Genomic DNA, 12056 nt, shown 5'->3' with positions numbered 1-12056 from the left:
TTTTCTCCGTCCTCTCCACCCCACTGGTGAATTTCCTTTGAATCCTAACATGTTCAATGTTTGGTCCACACAGTTCTATATCAACAAGACGGAGATTGAGGACTTCCCCCGCTTCCCTCACCGGGGCTTGTTGTTGGATACGTCTCGCCATTACCTGCCACTGGCTAGCATCCTGGACACTCTGGTACCCAGGCCTTAAGGCCTTCTTTGCCTTTAGGATTCTGGGGTGATGGGACAACAGATAGATCAGGTACCATATTCTTAAAGAGTTACAGACAGAATGTATGTAACTGTGAGCTCCCAGGAAAAATGTAAAAGATGACCTGCTCCAAGATTTAAAAAAAAATAACAAGAGTGATTTAAGCCTACCCCACTGGCTACTGAGGACCAATGTCCAGGCTATCTCCAGCGATGCAAGAGGTGGTTTGGGGAATTGGCTTCTTTGACCCAAGCAGAGCTAACTTTAGTTAGTACAAAGTCATAGGAAGGAGATGTTCAAAAGCCTTAGCTGGGGATGTTCCTAACGGTCTTGAATTTGATGGGCAGCCTTCTCTGACAGTTACCAATCTAGCTCGCATGTCTCACTTTTCCTTTGCTCTTCTGATGGAACCAAAGAAGTGGATGCATCCACCAGTCTTGGCATCTGAGATTTATGGATTATGGGGCTACTAAATTCACCACAGACCTCACAGTTTGCATAAACACTAGTCAGACAATCCAGAACAAATGGCAGGAGGAAGTATCAGTTTTCAGGGTTTGTGGGGCTTTCTGAAGATGCCAGGGTACCACAGAGCTGCAGCCCTCCTCTCAATGTGACTGTAACTCATCCCCCAAAGAGGAGATACTGCTTCTGTCAGCCATCTTTAGATGTGCAGGGTCTCCCCCTTCCCTCCATGTCAGGTGCAACCTGATGGGAAGGTTTAATAGAGAGAACCTATGAACACTTAGCACAAAGCTGGGGCAGGTCGAGCCTGTTAAAGTGTGTGGAGCAACCTGCCAAGCTTGAGGCTGAAGCTGGAGAAGTTGTACTGGGTTTACAGTGTGTGCTCTGACCTACAGGATGTCATGGCGTACAATAAGTTCAACGTGTTCCACTGGCATCTGGTCGATGACTCTTCCTTCCCATATGAGAGCTTCACTTTTCCAGACCTCACCAAAAAGGTATGCCTTGATTTTGCCCAGACCAAGTTGTTGGCTTGAGGTCTGAACCTGGCTATGGATGGCCCTGCTGGCAAGGATACCAGCTCTCCTCCTAACCAGCCACACTGACATGTAGGGGGAGAGCACTGGATTTGGAGGCAGGAGACCTGAGTTCAGGTCCAAACTACACCATTAATTTGCTCTGTGACCTTCAGAAGAGAATTTCTCCTGGTCCCATCTTTTTTTTTTATTATTATTTTTTTTTTTTTCAATTTTTATTTTTTATTTTTTTGTACGCTCTAAATATATGCAGTTTATTGTGTGTTAACTGTCTCAGTAAAAGTTTAAAAAAATAAAATAAAAAAATAAACTGCATATATTTAGAGTGTACAATTTGGTATCCCAATCTGACAATTCATTTCCCCCCCAACCCTCCCCACTTTCCCCACTTGGTGTCCATATGTTTGTTCTCTACATCTGGGTCTCTATTTCTGCCTTGAAAACCGGTTGATTTGTACTATTTTCCTATAGTCCACATATATGTGTTAATATACGATATTTGTTTTTCTCTTTCTGACTCACTTCACTCTGTATGACAGTCTCTAGGTCCATCCATGTCTCTGCAAATGTCCCAGTTTCATTGCTTTTTACAGCTGAGTAATATTCCATTGTATGTATATACCACATCTTCTTTATTCATTCATCTGTTGATGGACATTTAGGTTGCTTCCATGTCCTGGCTATTGTAAATAGTGCTGCAGTGAACATTGGAGTGCATGTGTCTTTTTGAATTATGGTGTTCTCTGGGTATATGCCCAGCAGTGGGATTGCTGGCTCATGTGGTAGTTCTGTTTTTAGTTTTGCAAGGAACCTCCATACTGTTCTCCATAGTGGCTGTATCAATTTACATTCCCACCAGCAGTGCAAGAGCGTTCCCTTTTCTCCACACCCTCTCCAGCATTTACTGTTTGTAGATTTTCTGATGATGCCCATTCTGACCAGTGTGAGGTGATACCTCATTGTCGTTTTGATTTGCATTTCTCTAATAATTAGTGATGTTGAGCAGCTTTCCATGTGCCTCTTGGCTATCCGTATGTCTTCTTTGGAGAAATGCCTATTTAGGTCTTCTGCCCATTTTTTGATTGGGTTGTTTGTTTTTTTGATATTGAGCTGGATAAACTGTTTATATATTTTGGAGGTTAATCCTTTGTCTGCCCATCTTCTTTTTATTTATTTATATTCTGTTAGATGGGCATAATAACTGTCTTATTCGTCTCACTGGCATCATGGCACTGAGATAAGACAATAGATGTGATAGCTTGTGGGACATTATGGTAAAGTTCCTTGAAGACAGATACCAAAGTGCTGTTGGTAGATTTTCTGATATCCAGGGGGTCCAGAAGACATTTTGAATGTCCTCTCCTCTGCTAGTCTTCAGGAAATGAGATCCTGAATGGTGTTTTGTGCCTTTCAGGGGTCCTACAACCCTGCTACCCACATCTACACAGCACAGGATGTGAAGGAGGTGATTGAATATGCCCGGCTTCGGGGTATCCGTGTGTTGGCAGAGTTTGACACTCCTGGCCACACTCAGTCCTGGGGACCAGGTAAGAATAATGTCTGGAGTTGGAAGGAGTCTCCTGATTCTCCTCAGTAGGGCTTTAGGATATTATAGGCTCTTGGATGTAGCATGCCCCAGCCTTGGTCTCTAGAAGAATGTTTTCCATCAACTCTTTCCACTGGGAATTTAGATAGGCCGAATTTACTTTGGGCGAAGGAGGCCACTTCTTACTGTTAAAATAAGGGCAAGTTCCTCTCAGACACCCTTGCCTCATGATGCTCTTGTAGGCTGTGCCCTGGAGCAGAAGGCAGATTTTGCCTGTTTGGTTGGATCAGGGTGTCTGCTTTTCTGCCCATAGGCTGCATGAGGAGAGCAGGCTTTGGGAGCAAGGGTGACCCCTGCTGAAAGAGTGTGTCACGGCAGGAGTGTATGTGTGTCAGTCGCCTGTGTATGATTGTGGACATGCTTGTGTTTCTTTGATTGTCGCTAGATGCTCATAATTACCAGTGTCTGCGAGTGCCTGAGCGTTGCTCCCTGTGCGCGTGTAATGTCTCTGAACACGACTGTCATCATGTATATGATTGTAAATGGAGTCTGTGTATTTGTGACACTAGTGTGAGGTTCTCTATTGCCTTAGGTATCCCTGGATTATTAACTCCTTGCTACTCTGGGTCTCACCCCTCTGGCACTTTTGGGCCAGTGAATCCCGTTCTCAACAATACCTACGAGTTCATGAGCACATTTTTCTTGGAGATCAGCTCTGTCTTCCCAGATTTTTATCTTCACCTTGGAGGAGATGAGGTTGATTTCACCTGTTGGTATGAGCCCTATGACCTTCCCATCCTGGCCTGATGAATTGCCTGCTCAGAGTAGAGGTTAGCCCCTGAGAAGCTACCTGCCTCAGGTGCTCTTCATCTGTCTCTATCCAGATGGCTCAGGTCTTCGGCCTTTCCTCTCTCCACCTACAGAGAGGCCCCACCAGATTTTGGCAAGGCTGTGAATGTGAAACTCTCCTTTCCTCTTGCCATAGCCTTGAGATATTTACAGAAAAGCCAGCTCCAGGCACAGAATTGTCTTTGAAAAATCAGGATAGAGAAAAACAATCCCTGCTTTTGACAGCTTAAAATGGTCTGGTTGAAGAGGCAGGGCACACATGAATTTGAGTGTCTAATATATGACACTGTCTAGTTAAGTATTAAATTGTGTGGTTCCAACCATATAATTCAATATATGACAGTGTTAGTATTAAATTGTAAGGTTCTGACCCTCAGATCTACTTAGCTCAAAAGAGGCTGAGGGGCTTCTTGGAGAAGTGGGCAATAGAGCTGGGTCTGGGGAAGGAGTGGAGGAGGAGAAAAACAAAATGTAGACATTGTGGGGCAAGGGAGCTGCAGTGGGTGACAGACAGCAATGCTTGTATCCAACTGGAATAAAGAATAAATATTAAGGGAAAAGCAGAATATGCCTAGGGTGTGGGAGGTAAGACAGAAGCCAGGATCCATTGTGCTGGGAGCCCCACATCAAGACCTCAGAGCCACATGTCATAGCCCACAGAGATTGATATGTGTTCTCTTTGAGAGTGAACTTGAAGCTCTTCAGATCCAGACTCAGCCTTTCTCAGCCTATGTCAATGGCCTCCTTCACTTGGCTTTGTTTAGCCATACCTCCCCAAATTTGTGGCTTCTTGAGATCCTCAGTTGATTGGTTTTTCGGGTGAAAAAGAGAAGTTCTGGGAAGCCATTTGACAAATCCCCGAGATTTGGGCTTTGAGGATGTCCAAAGAATTCATCTTCATTTTCTCTTGGGATTCAGGAAGTCCAACCCAGATATCCAGGCCTTTATGAAGAAGAAAGGCTTTGGTGAGGAATTCAAGAAGCTGGAGTCTTTCTACATCCAGACGTAAGGAAGGAAGGAGGGTGGGCAGGGTCCCTGGGGGTCACCTCCTGTGGAGGTCTTGCTTTCCATAGCAGGGCCAGGCCCTTCAGGACACTCTCTGGGCCCCTAAAGGAGTCCTTTGTCATGTCCTTTCAGGTTGGAGTGGTCAGTTCTCAACTGGTCAGTCAGAATTGGACCCCTAGCCAGGCTCAGCCCCCAGGCACTGGCACCCGTAGCCCAGACCCTGTCTGAACTGAGCAGACACTCTCCTTACTCTCTAGGCTGCTGGACATCGTCTCTGCCTATGGCAAGGGCTACGTGGTGTGGCAGGAGGTGTTTGATAATAAAGTAAAGGTGAGCCAGGGACAGAGAGAAGAGACCACCCTTGGTGCCTCCCTCTGGTCTCCCATCCCTTCCCTGCTCCCGCGTGGGTACAGAGGTCTGCACCTTGGGTGTGGATGTCACAGCCTCCGTCTGTCTTCCCTGACTACAGACTGATCGAGCTATTTCTGCTGCTAGGCTCCTTGGGATTCCTGAGACTGGCATGATGGGTTGGGTTTTCCTTCCTGTGTCATAGACTAGGATTTTCCAGGTCTGGGAACAGGGCTATCTTCTCCTCCATCGTTGACCAGTAAGATCCCAGCTTCCTACCACATCAGGGGCTCTGCAGGAAACTTGTCCCATCCTGAGAAGCATCTGGAGATGGTTGGACATGGTAGCTCCTGATGAGTCTCCTGGGCCCCACTGCTTGCCTCCCTTAGCGCACAGCTGGTGTTACTATGTCAGTGTAGACAAGGAAGCTGCTAAAGGACTGGGGGAGGAGGCAGCAGGGAGCTCTCCTAGGGCCTGTGGGGTCCTCAGCCTCTGCACTGGGCTAGAGGCTCAATGGTTAGGAGTCACAGAGAAATGCTTTGCTGCTGGGGAGCAGAGGGGCACATTTCCTTGGCCTGGCTTGCTTGCAGAAGAATGTGGCCCGGGAATCTCCTACCACCATTTGGCCTTTTGTGACAGGTTCGGGCAGACACCATCATCCAGGTGTGGCGAGAAGAGATCCCTGTAAAGTACATGAAGGAGATGGAACTGGTCACCAGTGCTGGCTTCCGGGCCCTGCTCTCTGCTCCCTGGTACCTGAACCACATAAGTTATGGCCCTGACTGGAAGCAGATCTACACAGTGGAGCCCCTGGCATTTGAAGGTGAACAGGGAGTTCTCCTTGCTGCCAAAGGTGGCTGGATGGGGGGTACAGGGCAGGAGGCAGGAGAGTCTGGGCTGGACATTTTGGGTCAGGAGATGAAACGACCTATCTGAGGAGAGGGCCACGTTGGGAAGGTGGTTGAGGCCTATTGCTTGTTTTCCCTCAGGAAGCCCTGAGCAGAAGGCTCTGGTGATCGGGGGAGAGGCCTGTATGTGGGGAGAGTATGTGGACAGCACAAACCTGGTCCCCAGGCTGTGGTAAGGGCTTTCTGGGGACGTGGAGGGTTGGGCTTGTGGGCATGGGTTCTCCCTCACAGGCTCCATCCCGTCCAGCCACCCCCAGCCGAGTACCCTCCTTTTGGGCCTGGGAGAGAAGGGGCATCGCAGCGTGGCTTCCGTTTGTGTGTAACAGCCACGTCCCGCCTGACGTGCATATTTGCTCCTCCAGCCCATTAGGTGTGTTGGTGGAGATTGTCGTCCCCACTTCTCAGATGGAGATGAAGAGGCCCGGGGTGGCTGGCTGAGGATCCAGCCCTGAAGCACAGGGTCCCTGTGATGAGACTGCTCTGTGCTGCCTCCTCAGAGGCTGCAGCTCCTCACCAAGCCTGGCTGGGTGTGGAGAGTTTCCATTTTGAGAACAGCTGCAGCCGCTGCTGTCAGTAACTGTTCACGGTGCCTTAAGACATAGTCTGGTCCCCGTGTCTTTGGGAGAGGAGGAGGCGGGATCTCAGTCCCCGTTTTACCGAAGATGGAGCTGGGCCCTAGAAGTCCCTGGGAACCCTCCAGCGGGCTGTCACTCTGATTAAGGTGTCGATCATGTCCCTTGGCCCCGAGCTAGTTCAGGGTGCCTAAACAAGAGGCTGTGGGTGTCCAGCACCCTTGCAGGGAATCCAGGGCCCAACCTGGTGCGTGTCCCCTTTCCTGCAGGCCTAGAGCAGGGGCTGTTGCAGAGAGGCTGTGGAGCAACAAGATGGTAACCGACCTGGAGTTTGCCTATAAACGTTTGGCACACTTCCGCTGTGAGCTGCTGAGGTAAGCAGGCCATGGGCAGGTTGGGGGCTGGGGACCCCTTACTGACAGGAAAAGAATACTAATAATATATAACACTTGTAGAGGCACACTGTGTGGCAAGCCCTGTGCTCAGCCCTCTGCCGGCATTCCTTCATTGAATCTTCACCACAACCCTATAAGGGAGATATAGTTTTATGCCCATTTCAGAGATAGGCAGCTGAGGCACAGAGCAGTTAAATAACTTGCCCAAAGTTGTGCAGCACCAGAATGACTTCAGAATCTGTGCTCTTAGCCATGGCCATACTTTTACGGGCTCTCATGACACCCGTGCCCCTGTTAGGATGGGCCTGCATAAGATGGTCATTGCCCTGATTCATTTATTGACTAGGTCTTGAGACCCTAGGGGAAACAGCCTACTAGAGAGCAGAGTCCCAGGCTGAGAGCCAAGCATGTTGGGGTCTAAGCCTTAACTGTCTGTAATTTACTGGGTGACTTTGAGCTAGTTTCTTTACCATCTCTGAGCACATAGCTTATTTGGATAATAAAGGAGGCATGCCTAGAAGTGCCCTAAGGAGATTGGTGAGATCAAAACACTTGTGAGGCTGACACTTAAGCATGGGATTTCATGCCCACACCCTGTGCATGGGCTGGACAGTGCCTCGGTTTCCCCTACTGCCACCACATTTACAGCATTTTAGAGCCATTAACGGGGGCTCAGTGGGCCAAGAGCACTGGGCACCCCTTAGGCATCCACCTTTTTTTTTCTAAAGGAACTGAATTATTTGGGGCTAGGGCAAAGAAACAGGCAAATTAGAAATAGGGAGGTGTTCCTCAAGGTTCGGGGTGTCCCTGTATCAAAATCACCTGGGGCACCTGTTCAGGTTGCAGATTCTTGCCAACACATGGCCCCACCCCAAGCAAGAATCTCTGGAAGTGAGATTCCTGAAAAATTTTGGTGTCTAGTGGCAGTTTGAAATCCACTGGACTGGGGGAAGGGAGACGGTTGGTTGTGGTGGAGAAGATGTTGCTGGGGCCTAAGACTGACTCCCCTTCTGAGGGGATCATCTTGCCCTCTTTCTTTGCATCCTCTTGCAGGCGGGGTGTCCAGGCCCAGCCCCTCAGCGTAGGCTACTGTGACGTGGAGTTTGAACAAACCTGAGCAAGTACCCCCAAGGCACCGAGGAGGGTGCTGGCCCTAGGCGAGCGGTAGCGAAGACAGGCTTCTGTTGCACCCCGCTGGGGGGAACGGAGCCCCTTGCCCCCATGCCCGTGTGCCTGGAGACAAGGGGGCTGGTGTTGACGCTGGCATCCAATAAAGAGTGATGTGGCATTTTTCTATAATGAACGTGTATTAACTGTGTGAAAAAAAAAAGTGAGTGGCCCTAGGGTAGGGGACTGCCAGGACTGGCCTTCTGCTCCTGAGGGTGATTGGGCTCAGCAGGCCCAGCCAGGTTGGGCTCAGTATCTGCCCCTGGAGGGATCTTACAAGTTGAGGGCTGGGAATGAAATCCGTAGCCTTTGTGCTGTTCTGCTCCGCCTGAGTTATGATGCCTCTCCCACCCACACATAGTCCAGACATGTACCCCACCCTTAGACTCACCACTTGGACCTCCAAGGCTAAGACATCACAGGGGACCAAAGAAGTTCTGGGAAGCGGCAAGGGCTCCAGCCCTAGCCTGGTCACAGAATAGCCCCTCCATCGTGCATACTCACAAACTTCCCTCCTCTAGAGCTTTTCTTCTGCTTTGGGTTTCTTGTTACTTCAATTGTGCCGAGACTAGCTCGGCGACTCGAGGTGAGTGACGGGTGCCGCAAGCTTGAAGAAGACACAGACACAGACTGAAGAGAAAAGTGGGACCGGGGGGCTCAAGACCTCTCGGATCAAGAGCCCTGCTGACTCATCCCAGGTTGCTTTTATTGAGTTCTTCGGCTAACATTCTCAGGTTACACTCATAAACAATCAAAGGCCTCACATGACTGAGGCAATTATCTTTGTTTGCTTCCTGGGTCCGAGTTGAGCAGGTGTGGATTTGAGCTGGGCCTGGAGAGCAAAACAGCCCTGGGGGCAGGAGACCTCTCTCAGATATTGGGGGTCTGTGCCCCACCCCTGTTGGCCCCTCTACGACTGTGCCTGTCTTAGGTTGTTCCTCCTCTGAGGAATCTTACCCGTCTTTGGCTAACCAGCTGTCCTTCAGGGCCAAACAGGGTGATATTAGTCTCCACGCCCCGCACCCTCAGCTCCTCCACTGCTCAAGCAGGACATTCTGAATCCCATCGCTGGGCCCACATACTTTAACATTTTCAAGGTTTCAGAAAGTTTCCCGAATGTCTTCCCACACAATTGCATGCAAGTGTTATTAAATATTGAACACATACTATGGTCTTGGCATTGTGGTAGGTGTTGAATTTGAAGGACTTAGTCCCCAGAGGCCCTGGTCAACTCCCCAAAATGCCAGCAACTTCCACCCCTCCACCTACCCATTTTCAGTCCAATAGCATCTTCTCAGAGAATTGATGGCACAGCTGAGACCATGAGAGGAAAGCCGCTGGGGGACCAAGAGGTGGGTATGTGGCTCTGGAAGAGGGTCTTTGCACAAGTTGACCAGTTTTCCCTAGGAGGAACTGGGTCATTGTGGACCCAGACTGCCCCCTAGTGGCTTCATGTTCAGAAGTGACAGTGCAGCCCAGAGGCTGTGGCAGTAGTGGACAGCAGCTGTTTTAGATGAGGATTTCTTTGACCTTTTTTTTTTTTTAAATAAATTTATTTATTTATTTATTTATTTTTGGCCGTGTTGTGTCTTCATTGCTGTGTGCAGGCTTTCTCTAGTTGTGGCGAGTGAGGGCTACTCTTCATTGCGGTGCACGGGCTTCTCAGTGTGGTGGCTTCTCTTGTTGTGGAGCATGGGCTCTCGGTGTGCGGGCTTCAGTAGTTGTGGCTCGTGGGGTCTAGAGCACAGGCGCAGTAGTTGTGGCGCACAGGCTTAGTTGCTCCGCGCATGTGGGATCTTCCTGGGCCAGGGCTTGAACCCGTGTCCCCTGCATTGGCAGGCGGATTCTCAACCACCGCACCACCAGGGAGGTCCCAATCTTTGACCATTTTTAAAGTTCTTTTACTTGGTCCTGGGCTGGAAGGACAATGGAGAGGTCCCAGGCATTTCTTTCAGAAAGTTTCCAATCTAGCACATACAGAAACTTTGGGAAGGCAGGCCTGAGAAGGAAATCTCAGTAAAATTTGGTCCTTAAATAGCATCCTTCAGTCCCTTGATCTGGTTGGACGTGCACCAGCCTGGCCTTCTTGCACTGTTACCATAGGGTCAGGTTGGGCACCTTCTACCTGCAGAATCCTCTAGGGGAAGGGTATTCTCACAGCCCAGATAAGCCAAGCCCAAGGCTCTGGCCTGGAGAGACACAAGTTGAGGCTTTATTCTCTGTACCCACCAAAGGGGCACCCTTACTCTCTATTACCCAGAGAAGGCTTTGGGGTGGTCCCAGGCAAGGACCCTGCAGAAATGCTGCTATACTTCAAGTGCCCATGCTTCCTGGAATTTTGCTATTGTTTGGGATAATGTTAAAAAAAAATCAGACACTAAATTATAAGTCTTAAGTCAATGAAGGAAGAGACCATGGAAACACTTGTATGAAAGCAGTAAGGTTCTATGATTTCTTATTCCTCTTATAAACATTTTCTTTAATGTTATTTTTACAATTTAAAAAAATCAGTGTGGCCTGATCAAGCGTTGGGATGTGCTGATCCCCAGCCTCCACCAGTGCATCTCTGGGCCCACTGATCATGAGAGTATTTACCTGAAGGTCATCATCAGACCTTAAACTGCTGATAGGTCAGAGGCAGTGACCATAGCAACTGCCCAGTCGGTTCCAATGCACAGAATCACTGCTTCCCTACCTCATCTCCCTTCACCTATCCCACCCTGCGCAGGGCCAGCCTCCTCTGTACACCACCAGGGGGCGGGGAAGTGCCTGGACTGATTTCCTGGCTCTAGTTGTCTTTTGGCACAAAGGGTCTGCCCCTGCTCTTCTCTGAATCTCCTGAGGATGAAAAGCAGCCCTAATGGGAATGTAAGTAAAGGAGTGAATGGAGGCTGGGAGGACATTCAGCAGCCCCTCTCCTTGGTAGGAGTTGAGGCAGTGTGCCAGGTACCCCTCCCTTCTTGGAAGCCTGGTGTTTTGAGGTGCACCTCAATGGATTAGGGTAGGGATAGGATAGCAGAGGACTTGGGAGCACAGGTGCTCTGTAGCACTAGTGATGGGGGACACAGCAACAGGTGAGGAAAGCCGAATGATACTAGGAAAAGGTGAAAAAAAGATTATATGATATAGATTGAATTTAACTTATATCAGTGTAGATGTACACGCCTAGTGGCAGCATTACTAGCCCTCTAAAGTTTAGATTTTTATAGTTTTTGTCAATATCACTTGTAAGATTAGTCAGTACAGGCTGTGACAATTGTGTATCATGTACTTTTTTTTCCACTAAGAAAGAAAATAAGTAGGAATTGTCTTTGTCTTAAAATCATTCTGTATTTTTTCCTTTATAGACTCTGAAAGCTTGAGAATCAGTGTCCCTTTATACCCTTAATAAATATATAAATAATATAAATACATATTAACTAACTTCAGTGAAACATTTACTTGTTGATTTTTTTCAATACTGTTCACTAACTGTATATAAATCTTTACAGTTGTCTTAAAAAATCTTTTTGGAAGCAGCCCTGTGTGTGTGTGTGTCTGTGTGTGTGTGTCTGTGTATTTTCCTGCATTTTTCAGTGTCTTTTTTTTTTCTAATGAAAATGTCCATGAACCTTGCTTATTTTCACAGTAATTACTGTATTCTAACCATGTCCATGTTAGGTCTTCCCTGCCACAGAAAAAACTTTTATTTAATGATTTCAAATATTTCAAACAAAAAAACTGTAGAGGATAAAATAATAATCACAGTATAAGCACCATTCAGCTTTATCACATCTCAATAGTTGTATTTGTTTCAGATTTGTTTTCTTTTTAAGAGATGAAGCATTATATATGTACCCCTTCCCAGTTCCACTCTCTTGCTTCCCAAAATAACCACTTTCTAGCTTATATTTTAAATCTTATTTCCTCTGGAATAGCTGATACTTAGCTATGATTTTTCTTCATTTGTTAATAAATTCTTTATGGCTCACTTCATAGCAAATTAGGAAGGGATGTTTTTGGAAATCACTCGGAAAAGGGGTGTGTGTGTGTATAGACCAGCTGGCAGGCAGACGTGGGAAGAGGG

At 48.0% G+C, this 12056-nt stretch overlaps 1 protein-coding gene across 2 annotated transcripts in view; it reads left to right on the top strand.

Moving 5' to 3' along the window:
- Positions 1 to 8109, top strand: part of HEXA (hexosaminidase subunit alpha) — a 31417-nt gene extending 23308 nt beyond the window's left edge. Inside the window, exons 5-14 of one of the 2 annotated variants that reach the window (XM_057723226.1) lie at positions 74 to 184; positions 1060 to 1161; positions 2615 to 2747; positions 3339 to 3519; positions 4514 to 4600; positions 4858 to 4930; positions 5588 to 5771; positions 5938 to 6028; positions 6698 to 6802; positions 7877 to 8109. In XM_057723226.1, coding sequence (XP_057579209.1) covers positions 74 to 184; positions 1060 to 1161; positions 2615 to 2747; positions 3339 to 3519; positions 4514 to 4600; positions 4858 to 4930; positions 5588 to 5771; positions 5938 to 6028; positions 6698 to 6802; positions 7877 to 7940 — 1131 coding nt within the window. In that variant the 3' untranslated portion in view covers positions 7941 to 8109. The remainder of the gene's footprint in view (positions 1 to 73; positions 185 to 1059; positions 1162 to 2614; positions 2748 to 3338; positions 3520 to 4513; positions 4601 to 4857; positions 4931 to 5587; positions 5772 to 5937; positions 6029 to 6697; positions 6803 to 7876) is intronic. The other variant, XR_009051444.1, reaches the window with a different exon arrangement.
- Positions 8110 to 12056: the final 3947 nt, after the last annotated feature.

This window comes from Hippopotamus amphibius, chromosome 2 (assembly GCF_030028045.1).
Source record: "Hippopotamus amphibius kiboko isolate mHipAmp2 chromosome 2, mHipAmp2.hap2, whole genome shotgun sequence".
NCBI lineage: Eukaryota > Metazoa > Chordata > Mammalia > Artiodactyla > Hippopotamidae > Hippopotamus > Hippopotamus amphibius.
The sequence above is the reverse complement of the archived record's forward strand: the minus strand, read 5'-3'. Positions and strand labels throughout refer to the sequence as shown.